The 20,709-nt window shown below is 44.7% G+C and overlaps 1 protein-coding gene across 9 annotated transcripts in view; it reads left to right on the plus strand.

Annotated features, from left to right (window-relative positions):
• Positions 1–20,709, plus strand: part of Lrmda (leucine rich melanocyte differentiation associated) — a 1,112,503-nt gene that overhangs the window by 611,571 nt on the left and 480,223 nt on the right. For all 9 annotated transcript variants that reach the window (XM_023718924.1, XM_004624390.2, XM_023718932.1 and 6 more), the window contains 2 exons: positions 7,864–8,003; positions 16,260–16,377. In XM_023718924.1, coding sequence (XP_023574692.1) covers positions 7,864–8,003; positions 16,260–16,377 — 258 coding nt within the window. The remainder of the gene's footprint in view (positions 1–7,863; positions 8,004–16,259; positions 16,378–20,709) is intronic.

Consider the following 20,709-nt stretch of genomic DNA (forward strand, 5'->3'; position numbering starts at 1 on the left):
TGGCTCATCTGATGATCTTTTTTTTTTTCCGTTGGGTTCCAGGAATCAAACTCAAGGCCTCAAGCTTGCCAGGCAGGTGCTGCATCACTGAGCTGAATTCCCCAACCCTCTTCTGCTGGCCTTCCCTTGGGTTACTCATGGAACCACAGTTACCTGAGACTTGGCTGCAGCTGTATGAGCCAAGGTGGCCTCTCCCACATGTCTAGGGGTTATCAAGTTACATAAGCCATGTCCTGACCGAGGAGTGCTCTAGGATCTCAGCCCCAACGTACAAGTATTTTGAAACTCACTTGTATCGTGAAAGCAAGTCACATACCAAATATAGAGCACACGTGGGGAGAAAGCCACACCGATATGGGTGTAAAGAGGCACAGCTCAGTCCTATGGCGCAGGCCATGGCCTCCTGTCTCCTTAACATTTTGTGTCATTTCTATTATAAATAGAACTCTATAACCAAGTAACTAAAAGGGTATTACCTCTTTTATTCCAGTTTTAACTGGAATCTTGCAATGCATTAGACAATTTGTTAATAACTTGTTTTAAAATCAAGTTCTTTTGTGGAGTTGTTTTTTTTTTTTTAGTTTTTTTTTTTAGTTTTTTTGGTCTTGGCATCTGTAGAGTGGTTATTTACCCTGCCTAATTTATCTGCCTTGTATATCTAGATTTTTCCATTTTGGTTTTACTCACAGTTAAATATGTTTGCTCTAGTGTACCATGTGACTAGACTCTGGGAACAAGGGTGATTGCCTTGTTTTATCCTTTTGCAAAAGGAAATTACACATCTTGGTTTAGACCAAGTTCTGAGGCCGGACTCCCTGGGTGCAGCCCACCACTTGCTGCATGACTTCAGAGAAGATATTTCACATTTCTGTGTTTTCATTTCCTCTGCAAATTCGGACAATAATAGTACCCACCCCAGAGGGAGTTTTGAGGGCTATTCTAAGTAGCTCGCCAATATGAGATACCAGTCACATGGAAACTGCAGTGTTAGTGTGAGAATAGTGTTGTTGTTATTATCCTAGAGGATTATGGGAATGTATCTGATGTGATCCCAGTTGAATTTTAAGGACTTTTATAGTTCCATATTACCCCAATATCATTCTCTGAGTTGGTATAATTAATGAATATTTCTTCTCATTTTTCTGCAGAAAAGCTAGCAGCATGTGAGCTTTTAGAAGTCGTATGGATTGCCAGGGGTGAGCTGGAGTCTAGAACCCAGGTTTGCTGACCCACAGCCTGAGGCCCTGAAACTGAAAGGAGAGTGATCACTGCACAGCAGAGAGATTGCGGTGCGGGAGGAGTCAGCTGCCTGTGTCTGCCCCAATGTGGCCTGCTCCCAGCTGGGGCCCCGGGGTCTGCTCATGAAAGAGATTCCAGAGCCCAAGCTCAGCAGCATGTGGCAGATGTCTTCTGAATTCACCAGGCAGCACCTCCCCTCCCATCTGCCTGCCTCCTGCTTGACCTCCCATCTGTGTTCTAGCAGCCCTTTACTCTGCTTGCGTTCATTCAGATTTGCCATCCTGCCCTGGAGTATCTGAAAACTCACTTGTCTCAGAGAACATCTTCATCCTTTGCTTTGCAGCTAGCTCTCCCTCCTTCCTCTGGTTCCTTTAGAGGAGCCAGGTACTCACTAGCCATGGACTTAACCCACCAGCACCACCATATTCTCATTCTCTCATCCACCATAGTCATAGTCATGTGAGGGGTAAGATATTTGCTAACAGACTCTACCATATTAAGTCTGAACACTCAACCCCCACTATTGGACCAACTAAAAATTCTAGAAAGTGTGGATATTTAGCCTTTATATGATCAAATGATTCTCCTTCACCTTCTCTTTTGGGGATAAACTAACTTCCTTTGAAATCACCCTTCTATTTATTTCTGTCTCGCTGTTTGCTTCAGCATGTGCTCTGAAGAGGCAATGACTGTGAACTGTAGCATTAACAGGAAGAACAGTATGTATTATGGGTATTCAGGTGAGGAGACCACAGCACAGGGTCAGGAGCTGAACCTGTGTTCTGACAGCAGTTTACTGTTGTCTTGGGGAAGTCTCTGTGCCTTGTCAAGGGCTTCAGTTTCTTTATAAAATGTGTAATGTAATATTTCCACTTCAGAGTATTGCTGAGAGATTTACAGGGGAAATCATTTTGTTAACATAAAAGACTTCACCATTACTTCGCACATTTGACTGTTAGCTAAAACCTCAATGCTTTAAAAAAAAATAGGCCCAAATTGGAAGTATCTGAGGAACAGAGCACATCTGGCTGACAACACATTGTGGTCTTTCTCAGAAACATAGAACGTTCCCTTTCTGCTCTGGTGTTTTAACTCCCTCCCTTTTTGTGTTAGGAAATTAGGAGCCACTTTCTCCCATAGTAATGCAATTTCTTTAGGACCTAGATTTAAATCTAGACCTACCATCTGTTGGCTATGTGGCCTTTAACCTATTTCCATTCTGGTTGCTTAGACGTGATAATGTTCTGACATGGACGTAGGTCAATAGGAGATGCCATTGTACTATATATTTAGCATTTCAAAAATCTCATCCTGGGATTAGCTCTCATTAAAATATCTCCGGTGGTTCTAGAAGCTGCCTTTTGACATAGAGCTGAACTCTGAGGGGAGTATGTACCTATTCTCACCTGGGAGACTGCTTTGGACCTGTGCAACTGAACACACACAGCAGGACTTTGCCCTCCTCCCTCCCACTCCCAACTTTCAAAACAAGATGTTGCTTTGATCCTGGACCCTCCACAGAAAATCTCCATTGGCAAGCTTCGCCATGACAGCTGGGTTCCAGCATGGCAATTTTCTATAGACGATGCTGACAAAAATCGGAACGCCAGGTTCTCCAGAGAAGGCTTGGTGAGGGAAACCAGGTGTGTGCCAAAAATCCAGCTGGAGAGAGTTGAAACCATGCCAGGGAGCTTCACGTTATATATTTTTTTAAAGCAAGAAAAGGGACCCTTAGGAGAAGTCCTGAATCCATCGCTACTGCTGTGGTCTTGGTTAACCAGAGACAGCACCGAGTTTCCTCCATTGATTGCCTCTGCTTAATTTTCCATGCAACTTGACAAAAAGGAATGTGACAAGTTCTATCTCAACTTGCAATCAGGCAAGACAGGGCTGTGTTTGTCCTTGCTGACCCAGGAGACTGAGAAGCCAATTAAAACTCCTTCTCTTGTTTCATGTTCTGGTGGTAGAATCAATGCAGAGATGAAGGGCTGGTCCAGAGCATGTGGGAGGAGGTGCTGGGGCTTCCTGTCTGGTGTGGATCCGGGACACCACTTGGATCAGCCTGCTTTATCATTTAGAGCTTGTTGAAAGGCTGAGAGCAATAAAACTTCTGCTACACAAAATATCCTGAGTAGGGCAGACTCCCAGCAGGCCCTTGGCTTCATTGGTACTAGGTAGCTAAGGCTTCTAGAGGCCAACAGGTCCTTTGCCCAAGAAATCTCATGACCAGGGCATTTGGATGCTCTGCTCCCCCATGACTTTCAGCTTGGGGCCACATCCAACTTTTTCAGAGTGTGAAACTTAAATAATTTGTGGGAGGCCTCTTAAAGACAAAGACTACCTAATTATGAATACAGAATTTGGAATGAAAAGAAAGTTTATTTGAAATGAAATATCAAAGCAAACTTAAAAAAAAAGCTGATAAGTACCATGGATGTCAAAATACTTATAAAAGAAGTGATCTTTTTATATCACATATGCCTGTATCAGAACTGTTTTCCTACTTTTCCCCCACCGTATATTCTTAGAGCTTCATCATTATAATTCAGTGTTATCATCATAGTTTCTGTAGCAAGAATGGAAAGCTAATTGTTTTAGCGTAGTTGATTGAACATTGATTTTTAGTTTTTAATAGCGTAGAGATGTACCTGTTTCACGAGTGCCGTGGTTTGGGTAAGTGTCCCGTAAAGGCCTGTGTATTAACAACTTGGGCTTAGAAGCGGATCGACTCTTGGTAGTGGTACAATATTTAAGATCTGGGTCTTATGTCATTAGAGGTGTGAAATCAAAAGGGATTGTGGGGCCAATGCTTCTTCCTTTCTCTCCTTTTGGTTCTGAGTTCATGAGATGAACACTTTGTTCCAATACACATGCTGTTTCCCACTAGGGGCCCAAAGCAATGGGTCTACCTCGTCTCAGTTTGAGCCTGTAGAACTGTGAGCCAGAATCATCGTTTTTCTTGGATATTTGATTGTCTCAAGTATTTCATTATAGCAGCGAGACGTGGTAACACAACCACTGCCTGGTAATTTCATTACTAAGTTATTAGAAAAACTGTTGGCATTATTAGATTTGGAGAAAATCTCACATATTTCTTTCACATGTGAGCTGTACAAGATGTTAGAACATCTCTAGAGGTATGAACATGGGTAAACAGCACCTTAAATACTCTTCAAGTTGAAGAGCTTGTTAACCATTATATTACCAGTTTTATGTTGGTCTTTGATTGTTAGTGTCCATGTTGTGGTTAGTGAGATATTATGGTAAGCCATTCTTACTCATGCTTTTATAATAGTTTAACAAGATACAGAAGCAACTGCAAACCATAAAGTTACACTCCACTGAATCATAATGAACTTTTACTTCTACAATATTTCCCTGTGCCAGATCACCAGGATTCCCACAGCCATTTCTGTTGTCACCCAACTCAAGGATAAATGTGATGGAGAGAGGCGGTGATCTTTACCAAATGGGGTTAAACAAGTTTTGAAAATTGTATGAAAATATATAAGCATGTGATTCTATAAGTAAGGCCTTTGTCAAGACCTTGGAAAGGCCTGTATAAGGAAGGATCCCCTTACACATAAATCTTACTAACTTTATGTTAAATCAATACATACAGAAATTCATAAGAAGTCAGCCTACTTCCAGATGGATGGTAGCATGCTATTGAGAAAAGACTAGAATTTTAATCCAAGTCAATTGCTCAATGTTTTCTCAACTTCAAAGTTGTGCTGGTTTTGCGTTATATTACTGCATATTCCAATTTTCATGCAGTAGATGAAAAAACAAAGCTTTAAGGTGTTACCTTAAGAGGGAAGTAGGTTTTAGTCCAACTTTTCCATCCATAGTAGAGACAACTTCCCCTAGGTCATTTGAACCCCTAAACTACATACATAGTTGTAACTATTTCAAATCAGTATGGTCAGGCTGTTTTGTCAGCCCAGTTTCTTGGAATCCCACAAAAGAAATCCTGTGTTGACCATCTGCTTGCCTGTCTGCCCCTCCTGGAATGGTCGGCCTTAGGACTTTATGATGACCTGATAGGCATGAGTCCTAATGCTCTCTGGAGCATTGTATGGGTTCCATGGGTAGGATAGAAGATTAGAATGAAACCTAAAGCAGTGAAACCAGGCCTGGGACTGAGGCCTACACATTCAGATGTAGGCACAGTGTAATCCGCACAGATGATACTGTGGGACCCTGGCCAGTGCTGGATACGGGTTGGTGACTTTGAAAATTTTGGAGAAGGCACTCTGAAGCACAGGTCCTGCTGAAGTGACCCTGGTTGAGTTTTAGTATAGCACTGGAAAAGTGGTGACAGGACCCTTTTATTGACTTTTCTTCAATGTAGAAATGACTGCAAAGCATACAAAGATAGAACATTCTAGAAAAGCTGACTTTTCCTGGGAATCATTCGCTGTCATCTTAACTGGTTAAATTTAAATGATCTTTCTTAACTAGTATGATCATGAAGGCTTGATTTAAAAAGCACTTACTGTTTGTTTTCATGATGAAATATGTTGACGTTTTGATTCCTGGCTATCTATCTACCCCCTATACTTCTGGCCTAACTCCCTGCCAAGACCTCCTCTCTCCTCTCCTACATGAATTTCTCTTCCAATCATACTTACTCCAGAGTTTCATTGTGTCCACCCCTGGATGTTATTTGTAAAAGATTTTGAAACTTCAGGGTCTGCTTTTCTCTGCTGAGGAAGACCAAAGGATATTGGCACACGGAGGCCATCAGTGGGTGAGCTGTTTTGTGAGACTTTTCCTTCCCTTGCTTCTCCTCTGCTGCTTCTCATTTTCTTCTTGCTCCCACCCAGGATACAAAGTTTTTATTCTGATAGCTGATGGAGTCAGAGTGTGTTGTGGGAAAAGTGCTTGTAGAAACATAGCTTGGTGAATAAAGGACGCGAGGAGGACACGCGAGCTTCAGTGCTTGATGGCTCGTCTCATAAAGGAGAAAAAAGCCTTATCGTCTCTGAGCCCCAAGTGATTCAGTTGGGTGTCTGGATGAAGTTTAGAGAAAGAGCCAATCTCAGAGGATTAAAAAAAAACAACCCATTATGGTTGTCCTACATGAAATGTGCTATCTTGGAGTAACCCCTTAGCAAATAGGTTAGGGACTAGATTTAGAAAAACTTTGGATTTGGAGTCCATTCTTCTCTGGCAAAGTAAAACCAAGCATAAGAAAATCTGGGTAAAATGCCAAGGCTACATAAAGCCCTGAGGTAAAAGGAACTCTTTGATTTTACTTTGTTTTCCTGGATCCAAGTGAATGACATTTCTAGAAACCACTCAGAGTCTTTTACTCCCTCTCTCTATATCTTATCCCACTATATGCTGCTGCCACTCCCTGGCAAGAACTTGTTGACACTGGCTGACTCATTCTGTCACCTGCTTCTGGTAATCATGACTTCCACTCATGGCCTACATATGCATCACATTGCCTGCGACTTAATTCAGGAGTTTATATATTTGGAGCTTAGTGCAAAGCCAATAGGAGAATAAGATGACTTAATCCTTTGCAGTCCCTGTGATTCCATGTATCTATGACTCTTGCATATTTGGGTTGGAATCTCAGTGCTTGTCTTGAGTAGAGAGTGGAGCCCAGTAAGACATGGCTCATGGATGGTCTTTCCCACCTCTGTCTTCTGTCTTTCATTCTCTTCTTCACTGAATAGTAGATTATGATTGAGTCCCAGGAAATGCACTGTGACCTGTCCAGTAGACAAGACCTATATAGTAATTTGCTCACATCACTCTTGCTTCCTATCTGTGTTTTCTTTTGTTCCCAGTCCAATGCTATACCGGCACCAGCAAGGTCACTGAACCTTCCATTACTCCTGTGCAGGATCTCAGATCGTAAGAGGCAGCCAGTCCCCATTTACATCTGAACCATTCCCATTGGTTTCATGGATGAACTCCTCCTACTAAGACAAAAGGAGAGTATACTTCTAGTGAGGCCTTTAAAGATAATTTCTAGTTACCACTACTAGAAAAAATAAACTATGCATTTGCACTAAAAATGTTTCATTATGAGGAGTCTATCTGTTTATAATTAAAAACTACAAAGGGCCAGCCAGGTAGCTCAGTGGGCTAAAGCTAGGCAGAGCTCAGTGGCTGGAGTTCGATTTCAGGTGTGCCATGCCTGCCCTGCCCCTGGGACACACTGAGACAGTGATTGAGACTGGGCTTGGTGGCACACACCTGTAATCCCAGTACTTGGGAGGCTGAAAACAGGAGGATCACTACAAGTCCAGTCTATATAGTGAGACCCTATAGACTCTGCAGACCCTGTGCCAAATACAAAAAGAAATTTTTAAAAATTAAAAACTACAGAGGACAGAAAAGAGTTCAAAAAACAATTAAGTGTATTTATTCTCCATCAAGTGTGGGTTGTGCCTAACCTGTCCAGAGAAAAGTGTGTGTTTCTAGTGAAGGGGATGAGAAGCTAGAATGCCCTGTGCCCACAGCTAAGTTGATTCAGCTCCTACACTGCCACTGCACAGAAGCACACTAACCATGTCAGCTGCTGGGCAGTGCCTGTCACATGCGGGCTATGGATCACCTCTAAACCTTTTGTCTCCCTGGGCTAAGATCCTTAACTTTGGCCACATCACTGATTTGGAGTATCTGCTTGATCACCTGGCAGAAGTGACACCGGCTCTGGAGTACCTCAGCTTGCTGGGTAATGTGGCTTGCCCCAATGAGTTGGTCAGCTTGGAAAAAGATGAGGAAGACTACAAGAGATACAGGTGAGTGGCTATATGGTGGGAGAAAAGGAAGTACCTCATTTTGAGGGGATGATATTATACTGTGGGCTACATACTTTATACTGGTATCAAAGGTCTTCCTGTAACAATGTTAAACTCACTTTTGGAAACTTCAAGGCATTCTTTCCCTCTTTGAGGTCACAAAACCCAAGAAATATGAAAAGCTGTTGAATGTTCTAGGTCAGGGGTTGACAAATTTTGTAAAAAAGGGCCAAATAATGAATATTTTAGGCTCTGCGAGTCACTTGGGCTCTACCACAGTGAATCAGCTCTGCTCATACAGTGAGAAGTAGCCATGAATTATTTGTAAATGAGTGGGCTTAGCTCTGTTCCAATAAAACTTTATTTGCAAAATAGGCAGCTAGACTCAACCCCTGGGTTGTAGTTTGATGGGCCTTGCCCTATGTTGTAAGGCCTTTCTGTGGTTTGTACCATAGTGCAAGAGGCCAGTTAGGAAGAACTTGTATGACGTCCAGCTGAGCAGTGGCACCTTTAAAATAGGAAGAACAACGTGGATCCTGGCCCAGAAGGCCTCTGAGTCATCCAAGTCATCCTCCAAGCCCGTCCTCCACATCTGAGGCCTGCTTCTCTATAAGCATGTGAGGGAAGGAGCTGGGAAGGTGGTTTGCTGGTACACAGATGGCCAGGCTGCTGCGTGAGGCCGGATCCTAGAGCTTGCATGCACCCAAAGGCACATCTCTGCCAAATTACCTTAGAAAATTCCTGTCACCCACCACAGCAGCAAGATGCTTATGCTCTGAGAGAAGCAGCGACTAAGAACGGCAGAGGGAATGTGAGATGCGTGTCTGCTTGGTTACACTTTCACACATTTACCGTGCAGCATGGTTGTGCAGTGGAATGGTAGATTGATTCCCCAGCGCGTTTACATTCTTTATTCATTCATTTATTTATTTTTATGCTTTACTGTTGATTTGATAAGCACTGACCCTTGTATTTAGAAAAGAAAACCCAACAAATGTATGCATGATGCAGTTCTAGTCTGTGGTCTGTAAGCAGCTCTGATTTATTAGCCTGGGATTTTTGCTTCATTTGCCCCTGAGAAATTTTAAGGTTTCACAATATGACTTTTGAATTCAGAGTTCCTGTGGCATTTGTGTTTATCCACAGAACTACAGCTCTTTATTTTTTTTTTTATTTTTTTGCTTTTGGTAAAATATTTTTCCAACCCTTCATCCACAAAGTATGAGGTCTGCCTTCTTCCTAGCTGTTACCCAGAGCCTAAGAGTGGAGCCTCCATGTAAATTTATGTGACATTTTCACTAGAAAATTGCTTAAAAAATGAATGATATTTCTACAGTTTACTGTTTTTCACTTTAAGTACATTTTCTGACAATATGTCTTCTATTAATCATTTAAGCAATAGTAGGAGCCTTAAAGGGGTGGATTCAGAAGCAAGAACCCATGGTTCATTTAGTGCTGTCTAAAAAAATTTCTTATTGATTGGCATCCTCTGTAGTTATGTGATGTAATATTTATAATATGTCACACAGCCATACATCAAAACAAGTGCGTCTCTTGTTTCGTTTCCATGGGAGATGCTGATTTCAAAGAGGTCAGCCCAGTTTTAGGTCATGCTGTGGCCAACCACTGGACCAGAAATGGGAAGTGACTAGATTTATGTAGCTATTGGCAATGGCACCACAGATGCTCTGGGTTTTTCTGAGTCGTTTCTCCTGTCCCCCACACCCACCCCTTTGGCTCTCTCGCTTACCCCCTTTGTATCCTGTTGGATTTTCTTGGCACATGTCCCCACAGTAAAACAGGCTCATTAAATTTCTATGTGAGCATGAACATACTACAGAGTTGTTGAGTAGAGTCCTGGCCTGCTGGGGCAAGAGCAGAACTGTGCCTGGAGTTCCCTTTGCTACTCAGCAGGTTTCATGGCTCAGCAATGTGCATGGCCACATCATCACAGGAGCCTGACCCTACCTGTGCCTTGCTGTGGGGATGCACTGCTGCTGTTTAAGGAAGAACATTGAATGGAGGTGATGGCAGCCTTCAGGGTTTGAGCATGGAGAGGCTGACCATGCAAGGCTTGCCATGCTACTTAGAAACCCTTCTGGCCTCCTGTAGACCTCAACACTGGCCAGAAGAATGAATCAAGTCTGGAAAACATGGGTGCTCAGAGTGGTCTATTGCTTGTCTTCTTTTGTAGTCCACTTCCTCTTTTTTCTGCAGCAACAATAATGCTCTGAAGGTCAACAGTGATCCACAAATGCTGGACTTCACCTTTCCAATAAGGGAGCTGGGCTTCTATGCTCATAGCGTCCCCCATCACAGAAGCCCCTTCTATGAGCTCTCTCCTGCTACTCCAATCTCTGGCTGGCCTCTCCTCCTTCCCGCCACTGCACTAGGTCTCTGTTCCTCGCAACTCTAAATTATTTAAAACGTGACACCCTTCCTTTGTTTCCTGGTAGGCAACAAGGCCGGGCCTGCCCAGCATCTGTAACACTCAGCTTAGGGCAGAGAGGGAGGGACCCTCCGCAGTGCGGCCGCCTGGGCTGCCGCTATTTCCCACCCAATAGGAGCTGTAAAACTTGTGACTTACATAACCCAGCTAGCATGCTCCAGCTAATCTACAATGTGGGCTTTGAAGATCACAAGAAAGCAAAGGTCACGACCCAGAGATCAAAGTGACAGGAGCCCACAGAGTAATTGCCGGTTACCCTCTGCAGAGGGCCTTGGACTGTCCTGTGGGTGTATTGTTTGCACAGAGACTTCAAACATGCTGCCCGTGAACTGTGAGGAAAATCAGCTGGCCTTTGCCAGTTTCCAGGCATTCATTAATGCTGTAGGTGAGCTCACCCGGCTCATTAGAGTGAGAGCATTGTCATCTCTCTGAGCATCTGGAGCTCTTCCACCCCCCACCCCGTGTTTGTTCATGGCGCCCCAGTCTTTATTGGCTTTTTCTCACCCTTCTCTGCTACCTGGAGGTGTGGGGGTGGTTGCACAAGGAAATCGGTGTAACAAGAAGGAACAAGGTGGAAATGGTTTTTTTTGCAAATCAACCTTGAGGCTCAGAGGACTTAGGCAAGGTAGAATTGGAAGGAGGCTTAGCGTCATTTGGTCCACACCATCAATTTTGTTGAATAGATGGAGAAACTAAGGCTCAGGAAGGCAGCAGAGACCAAGCCAAGGTCCTCCAGACTCAAAACTTGGGCTCTTTCTTTTGACCTGTTATCTCCAAATTATCTTCCTTTTTTTCTAATTATGACCCCCGAACTTTAAAAGCCTTGGTTTCTCCAATAAGCTGCGTGTAAACCACACTGCTTTTCCCCCTCCTTAATTGGACATATTTAGCAGTTGATCAGTACTTCTGATCAGCGGGAGGTATCCTGTGTTACCAAACAGAGTGGATATAATCCAGTGAATAGCCAAGAAGTGGGGTGTTTTGTTAGCAGGATTGCCCTGTTCTGCTAAGCTTTGAGAAGGACTGAAAATATTGCATGGCCCACCCACGGCTGCCTCCTGGGGCAATGCCAGGAAGGGCCTCAGTAGCTTGTACCATGCTTCCTGCTTTCCACAGATAGAAGCACAGAGATGGTGAGAAATAACACAGCGAAGCATACAATGCCACAAGCGGAAAGAGTAGAATAAATTCTGGTGTCCCATGCATGGCTCAGCTTCCTTAGGAACTGGAAGCTTGGTATTTCTTGACCAGGTCCTCAGAGAAAGAGACATGGTAGCCAACCCCACCAGCACATCACGGAGACTCAGCCTGAGCCTGGCTCTTCTGTGGCTTGTACCCTATTATACTGGGGAGCAGCCAGTTCCCTGGGATAAGAGTTGTGGGCAGGAGGAAAGAACATCCTCCGCTGCCTTTGAGGTCTAGAGGAGAAATGCCAGAGCACTGGGATTCAAGCAGAAAAAAAAAATATTGATCCTGATGATTAAAAAATAAAAGCCCATGGGTTGTTCCTTTTGTCCTCCTACCACTTTTAGCTCTGTCCTTACAACAGTCTTTTAAGAAAATGAAACACTGTCTGGAGAGAGAAAACCTGGAAAGCTCTGGGTGCTGGTCTCTTACTTTTTCAGGAGATCTGTTTCCAAACAGAGCTAAGTGGATGTGTAAACACCTGCCCAGGTCCCTGCTGTCCTTTTGATAACCTCAGCTCCCCTTTCACAGCCGGGAGTGACTCTGACCACCCCTACGGGGGGGGGGGGGGGCTTCCCCCTGGCCACCTTGAGAAGGTCAGTAAAATTGTAGCTGCCCTCTGAAGCCAGGGACGTGAGACTGAGAACTTAGACGGATCTCTTTTCATTAAGCAGTGCCCTGGCTTAACAAGCAGTTTTATAAATCTGAAGCTGTCTCCGGGTGTCGCAGGATTTATAGATGGAGGTTTCTGCCATAAAGTGGTTTATGACGGCTGCCTTCTGTGTTATTAGTAGCTGTCTCTTCCTTCAACCATTGCTGTTTGATAATAGCCTTAAAACACCCAGAATTACTTACCTGCAAGCCCCATTCCCAATAGCCCTTGTTGACAGTCTGAATAAGTTTACTGCCCTTTTGTTGTACTTTACCTTCAAAACAAACTGATTGAACCATCAATAGTTGGAGGAAGCTGACAGAGGGATGTCATCTGGACTAGCCCTTGTGATTGCAGGTTATCTGGGGGAGTTAACCTTCCCGCATTGTTAACTGAAATGTTTTATGTACTATGCAACTTTAGGATACGGCTGTGATAACCCCAGTAACTAAGTCATACATCACAGTAAAGAGATTTTGGTGCAACAAATAACCCTGGATTAAATTTACAAGGGTTGAATTGATATTGTAAAAAGCCTTCATTCTGTAGCTTTGGGAATCCTCTCTTGTATTTTTATGGCAAACTTGGATGATACTCAGAATTGAAGCTTCAGCTTTTGACATCCTGGCATGACCTGGAACAGAGGGAAATAGATACCCCAAGACCAGACGGGGACACACAAGCGGGAAGCCCACTGACTTACCATGTGGCAGTTATGTGGGGAGCTAGCTACAAGCCTCCAAAGGGCAGGCAGAGCTGAGAGCCACTGCCACAGCCTGGGCTCCATGGACTACAGGTGCTGGGGCAGGCCAGACTGCTCGCAGAACCAGGAGGGAGACTCTTGACTACCTTCCAATGCTCGTAATTCCCAAATGATTATTCCTCTTGGTGTCCTTTTCTCTAGGACATTGGTTCTCTGCGGGAAAGCAGTATCAGCATTACCTGGGAAGTTATTGGAAACATAAATTCTAGGCCCCACTCCAGACCTGAATGAGAAACCCAACGTTATTGTGTGCTCCTGGGTGACAACCACTGTGCTAGCCAGAACAGAGGCTCATTGAGAGCAAAGCCCTTCCTTTGGTTTGTCACTTTATCCTCAGCACCTCTTACAGTTCCTGCTTGGTAGTAGGTGTTCGATAATTACTAGTCACATGTGTGAGTTAGCACCCAAAAGAGACGTCACTAGGGGGACACTGAGGACCCTGGGCTCATCCTGAGCTCTTGGTAGTAGGCTTCCCTGGACTCACTCCAGTCTCCCTAAGCAGTGACATCCTTGGAACCCAGGCTGGCACTTGAGATGGGAGCCCGATCACCCCAAGTCTCCCAGGCCGCTGTGGCATGGGCTGTCTCTTCAATTGTATAGGAAGACTGCCTTGGAAACAGCAACTCTTTGTCATCTCAAATTTTTCACTAGCTTAAAAGCCAGCACCTCTCTAGCTTTCTCCTTTGATTTTAGGGCTGTGATCCAAAGCGAGGTGAAATGACAATGTGCGGTCTGTTATCATCGCTGCTCCTGCCAGCCCCGTGAAGGCATCTTTCACTCCATCATTAAACATTGGCTGATTTTCTAATACGGATGTTGTCTTCACCTGAATATTCATCTTTTCCCACCCTACACTTAGTGGGTGTCTTTATTCCTTTGAGCGTCACTCCTGACATTGTTTCTGTCTGTACTTGTCTTTATTTGAAAGAATCTGTTGTCATCAAGACTTTGCTGCTACGAGTGGAAGACAGAGGCTTTCTCTGACAGTTGGAGGCCGATGGGAATTCTATGAAGGGGTAGAGAGGACACTTAGGCCCTTTTTGGCATTTTCCTGATTCTGGATAATATTAGAGAGCATTTGGGCAAAGTAAGGGAGAAGCCTAGGGAGAGACAAGAAAGGGTATTAGAGGGAAGCCAGGAAAGACGCAGGAGGTGGGCCTTAGTACTGTGCTTGGCTCTTGGGTGCTCAGCATCATCTTTTGTGTGGACAAGCAGATGCAGTGACATAATCATCATGCCGTGAGCATGGGAGGTGGCTCCAGGGACCCAAGGCTCCAGTGTGGAGAGCGCACCGTACACCTTGGGGTCACTCTGGGGTTTGGTTCTTCGAGGCTTGTGTGTGATTTCCTGTTCCGCCTTTCCCCCTTAGTTCTTCAGTGAGTAACATAGGTCCTTTTTCTCAGCTCCCCTAACTCTTCTGCGCATGAACTCTCACACTTAACTAACCCGATTTCTGGTTTTTCCTTGTGGTTGTGTCTTCTCATTCAGCTGAGAGCCCCTCCGAGGGCAGGAACATCGTCGTCATCCCCATTGTATGACATGGTAGTGCTCAGAAAATCTTTGTGTAACTGCAATGAACAGGTATGTTGCTCAGTCCTAAGGCTAGTTTCCAGGATGTGGTCAGGGTAAACAAAATCGCTCTTCAAGATGCTTGTAGCTTAGACAAGCGCATTCACTGAGCACTAAGAAAGTTGAGCATAGTGAAGAGACTGGATGGTGCTACCATTGTATTCTAGGAGCTCTAAGAAAAAGGAAAGTGCGCCTGTGATCCCAGCTCTTGGGAGGCTGTAAGCAGGTGGATCACTATGAGTCAGATCTAGTAGTGAGACCCTGAGCACCCTATAGACCCTTCCCTAAAGTATAGGAAAAGGAAAGTAAAACAGACTAGAGGTGTAGAAGAAATTTTCATTGAGTCTTGAAAGCGTTGAGTCCCGAGAGATGAGTGCCTACTGAGGAGGCTTAAGCAGGAAGGAAGCAAAGATTCTTTGGAGAATCCAGGACTCTGGATGTCAGGTACTCACCTCCCCTTCCTAAGTAAGGTAAGACCTAGGCCAGCGCTCGTGTGATTGATGGAGTTTGGGAGCTTGAGCAAAAGCGTATGGCTTGGTGACTGTCACTAGCAAAGGAGAGATAGACAGGTGCCTGTACCTTTTCTGTATTTATTCTCTATTTATAAACCTATACCCTGGACAAGTGCATCTTTTTGTCTCTCCGTATGCACATCCCTACATGAGGACAGCTTATTAATCCTATAGATGCAGAGTAACCCTTGGAGTCTATCATGAGCATCAGAGTCTCCTAAAGAGAATGGAGGTCACTCAGCATTTGTTGAGGTGTCAGTGGTCTCAAGAAGCCAACTCCCCTTGTTTCTCCTTGATGAAGCTAATCTTAGCGCCATGGTAGAAAGAACCCAGTAACGAGAGCAAAGAAGCCCTCCAGATCTTTGCTTGATTTGCCCAGTCACGTGTGCTCCCTCCTTAGACTCCGAAGTCATCCTGGTTATAACAACCTACAGTTTTTTTTTTTTTTTTTGTTCTACATGACAAAATAGACATCTGCTGAGATGAGAGTGAGACAGAAGCCTTAAAGGAATAATAGGGCTGTAAATGGTGTATTCGAAGTGTAGGTTCATTTTCCTGGAAATTTCCTGTGTAGGGAAGGAGCTGGGCCCATTTTCTAGAGTAGAAGGAGACTACACTGCTAGTCTTACTGGCTGATCTAGGTATATGCGTGCGTGCGTGTATGTGTTGTTCGTGTGGTGTGTGTGTGTGTGTGTGCGTGTGTGCATAAGGCATGTGTACCTTTGAGTCTAGTGTGGCTATTACTGTATGTTTTTAAAGTTTAGCTGATTGTGTGAATGCCATCACTCAAGCTTCCCCGCAAGAGAAGTTTTTTTTTTTTTTTCTTTTTTTTTATCATTTTGAGACAGGGTCTGCCTATGCAGCTCAGGCCTTGAACTCACTTTGCAGTCCGGGCTGGCCTCAACATTGCAGTGATCCCCCTGCCTCAGCCTCCCAGGGCAGGGATTCCAGGCGTGTTCTACCCTACTCGGCTTATTGTTCACTCTTTGTAACAGAAGACCTGTGACTTAGTAGCCAAGAGCGAGACTCCTCATGATGCAATGAAATGATGTAGACTCCTAGGGGTGAGGCAGATGGCTGGGTGTGGGGGGCTGCCATTACAGCCTTTGCCCTGACTCTTTTTCAGATGCTTCGTTCTGCATAAGCTGCCTCAGCTGAAGTTTCTGGATGCCCAGAAAGTAACGAGAGAAGAACGAGAGGAGGCATTGCTCAGAGGAGCCTTCATGAAGGTGGTGAAGCCTAAGGTGAGCTCCCTACGCCATGATGTGCACGAAGGGCTGATACCTCAAGACCCCGGTTACTCCTCAGAGCACAGAAACATCCTCCTGTGTGTTTAGAAGGCAAGTGAGGTCTCACAGCCCCAGTTCGGCCACGCCGATACTCTGTGGGCCTAACAGGAAACAGGGCTGGTGTTGCTATCAAGTGGGTCTTCCTGTGGCCCAGGCTGAGAGGACACTAATCATTAGGTGACCTGACCTGAGAAAGCGGTACCAAACACAGCTCACTGGGGATGTTCTGAGGATTCATTTCAGGGCTATTTTTCAATGATGTTCCCAGAGGGGGCTGCTACAGATCTGGAGCTGAGAGAGGAGAAAGGGCATTTCTTGCTTCTGTGGGGGTAGAGTTCCTCTTCAGCCGGGGTTGGCTCTTCTTTCCTATGACCAAAGAGGAGCGGGGGAGAGTCATTCTCTTCCGTCACGGATGAGAGCTCCACAGCTCCCTGAGGTAACATCGGCACAGACGCCAGCGGTTCCTGACAGTGTGTCCCAGGTTTGGTCTGGGCTCTCCGCATGTGACTCTCCAGAGTGCGTGGGAATGGTGTTTACGACCTTTTCTTTGCAGCTGCAACTGTGAGGGGACCACGCACGAAAGTGGTGTCATCCTAATGGCAGTTCTGATGAGGCAGGGGAGATTTGGCTGGGGTCTTGGATTCAGACACAAGGATGTTTTTAAGGACAGACACAACTGTCTCTTTGGGAAGAGTTGGAGTCCTTTAGTAAAGCCAGAGGCTAGAGAATACACTCAGAGACCTTCACTGACCCCTTGGAGAACTGTCACTCTCCTGGGCTCCATGGAGCTACACATCACTTCCCAGGAGACTGAAGCTTCTGCGTTGAAAATGCTGGCCCAGAAATCCTAGAGGTCTAGTTTGTCCTCACTGAGTGACTTATAGCCCCCTGTACATGCATTGCAAGTGATTAAGGGAGGAAAAGAAAACACAAACAAAACCAAAACAGAGCAGAACAATGAAACCTCTTCCATCAAGCCTCTCAGTTGGCAGCAGACCTCGGGCCTCTTTTTTTTCCCCCCTGAATCCATGAGGTGCAACTGATTTCCCGTTATGCTGAATAAAATTGCTAACAGTTGTGGAAATATATGATATGAAGAGTATAATACTGGCAGATAAATGTATTGTTACCTGTTTCAGCATGTGGGAAATTAATTGAGTGATTCATTTTGTAGCTATTAAAGTGTTAACAGTTCTCCTGATTGAAGCCCAGGTTTGACATATTGCACATGATTGCCTTTCGTTAGTCTAGCTTTCGTAATTTTGTCCAAATGAAATAATTTATTTCTCGGCCTTTTTTTTTCTTGCCTTCTTCCTTCCTTTATTTCTTTTTCAGTGAAACTATTGCAGAAACAGCTGATGTCTCCAAACCCGGCAAAACACAGCAAATGAACTCTGTAATATTCTTGGGTGACAGCCTGCCCCTCCACACTTCTAAAACTTCATGTGGACACTGTGGAGAGTAGATCAGTGTTTCTCCTGCCTTTATTTGCCTCTGCCATAGGAAGGGCTGCATTATCATTGGAAATCAGAAGGAGCAATCAACACAGTGTCCTCTGTACTTGGACAGAGTCTGCACTATGTGCCTACTATCGTGCTGTCCCAAAATTCTTTATACAAATTGGTGAATCTTCACATAATTTTGTCAGGGTCTTTGGTTGACTTTGCAGATTTGGGAACCCAGGCCTGCATAAGCTCACTGGAGCCAGGTCACCTGGCTAGGACCTGCCAGAGGTGGGCTTTCACCTATGTGAAGCCCCTGCTCCTCATGCCCTACTTTATTACCTCTGAAATGGTAAATGGAATGTAATCACTGTGGACCTTTTTGCTCATACCAAACCTCCCAGGAAGACATAAATGCAGAGTGTGGGTAAAGTATGGCTGTCTGTCAGAGGTTGAGGGAGTGGGAATCTTCCCTTGACTTTGAGTATGACTGTGAATGGCTCCGTGGAATCCACCATGAGTCATTAGCAACCTCAGCAGAAACTCTCTTCCAAGTTCCCAATTAATTCCCAATCAATTATAGAATTAGCTCATGTTTGTGTGATTGACTCTAACATCCTTGCTAACTGTATTAAGCTAAAAAATGCCCATTAATTAGAGGAGAGAGACACACATACTCCACCAAGCCCCCAAACCTTAGGTTCTCTTTTATAGCACCACATGATTTCCAAACTGGACAAGACTTCAGAAATCACTCGCTCTGCTCTCTGGTTTTATGGATGAGGGAACTAGGTGAGGGTGCAATGTCCTGGGGTCCCCCAGTCCTGATGAGGTGCAATGAAGACCAGAGCCAGGATTCTTGGGCTTCTGGTTTGGGGTCCTATTTATGCCATGAGAGCAGAAGAAGAATCTGGTGTGTTATTGGTTTGGTGTCAAACTGAATGCCTCTCTTGAATGAGAGATGATGCCCTTAGTTTGTTGTTTTTAGGGATATGATTTGGTAGTTTTCTTGCTAGTAGAAGGATGCCAAATGAGCTTCCTGCTGAATTAATAAGCTGGCATTCAAAAGGCTGCTTTTTCCCTGTTCACAGTGTGTACAGACGGCTGCTTGTTCCTGTGCAGGTGTGTATACTCCTTCCCTCTCTGTGTGTATATACGTATGTATGCAGTGGGAGGTATGCATACACCTGGAGACGGCATCTAAGTGGAGAACAATTTCCTTTCCACGAATTGCAGACTTTGCGCTGAGTCCACGTGGCAAAGACCTATTTTTCATAAGGAATCAGAGTCTCCGTTTGGCTTCTGTCCCCTCCAAGGCAGGAGTGGCCTGTTGTGCTTATTGAGCAGAATGCACTGATGGATGATCAAGGGGGCATGATTTGGGGAGCTGTTTTCATTTTATTCCTGACATAAAGTGTTTGGGAGAATGGAAAATACCTTTGCAATCACAGCCTTTGCCTTGGAGGTAGGGAACAGGCAGGCTGGGTACTCTCTGCTGACGCAAAATGCAAAATCAGCCAGGAACTAATAAACCCTCCCATGTCACCAAGGCTTGAGTTGGGACCTGGCAGGCCCTGGCACCAGCCCGAGAGGAACTCTCTCTCATTCTCTCTCCTGATGACATGCTTTCTTTGCTCCTTTGTTGCCTGTTGGCTTTTGTTGTTTAAGAACTGCCTTCTGTCTGAGCTCTGATTGTTTTAGAGAAAAAACACTGTAATTCATTAGCAAGTGATAGGTAATGTGACAATGGGCCCTTCCAGACTCTGTGACTGTGTGTTTCAGTTAATGGACCTGCGGGGTATCTAAGGTTTACTCACTTCACAGAATTTTAAATAAAATATATATCTTTGTCATCTATCAGCCATTGAATCATGGTATTGTCAATACAGAGAGCATCATGCTGGCTACAGAGAAGGCTGTGGTCCCCAAGGAAAGGTGTCCCCAATGACCAGACTTTGACCCTGTGGCCTCACTGGACAATGTAGATCAAAGGAGTGTGGCGGTCATCCAGGTGGGCATGTGTGGCAGGCACACTGGCCCTGCACATCAGAGGCATGGCTCCAAACCTGACAGTCAGAAGTGCTTAATTACGTCCTGACTTTGTAATTATTCATTCCTGTTCTGGCAAAGAGCATAGTTGTCATTGCTTTGACATAGTTATTTAAAGTCAAACCCTCTTGTTTACAGGACTGTATACAAAGCTGGCTACCAACTGTTTAATCTTCAGAAACTTCTAGAAACCATGAGAGAGCAGCCGGGACTGGTTGCACTGAGCACCACAGTGATACTGGGCAGTGTGTGGGAATGTGTGTTTTCATTTGCATCACTGACTATTCTCTTATGGGCAAGGTGTGGTGACAGATAGGACTGGGAGTGTTGACATCTTTTTGAAAATAAGTTGTACATTCCTTTCTGCGGGTATACCTTGGGACACCATCATCTATGGCTTGAATGTGTGTACAGTTTTATGTAGTTGGTATATTTGTGTGTATACGTCCTTGGGAATTGAGAAGGGTGTTCTATGGTGTGTGTGTGTGTGTGTGTGTGTGTGTATGTGTGTGTGTGTCTATGTAGGATGGAGTAGGGGTAGAGAGAAGGGGATAAAGGACAAATAAAGGAAGATAAGGGACATGAGGTGTTAAAGGAAAAAACTTTGGAGTATATACACTGGTTGAAAATCTTGTATTCGCATCCTTATACTGAAAGTTGGAAGTTACTTGGATCTGAAGATCATCTACCCTCTGACGATATTACAGAGTCCTGCTCTTGACACTGGGAGTTCGGCCCTAATTCCCCTGTGCACCTTGAGTTTCTTCTACCTTTTTGTTTGGGGGTTTCCATGAAT

This window comes from Octodon degus, unplaced genomic scaffold, assembly GCF_000260255.1.
Source record: "Octodon degus isolate 3935 unplaced genomic scaffold, OctDeg1.0 scaffold00005, whole genome shotgun sequence".
Lineage (NCBI taxonomy): Eukaryota > Metazoa > Chordata > Mammalia > Rodentia > Octodontidae > Octodon > Octodon degus.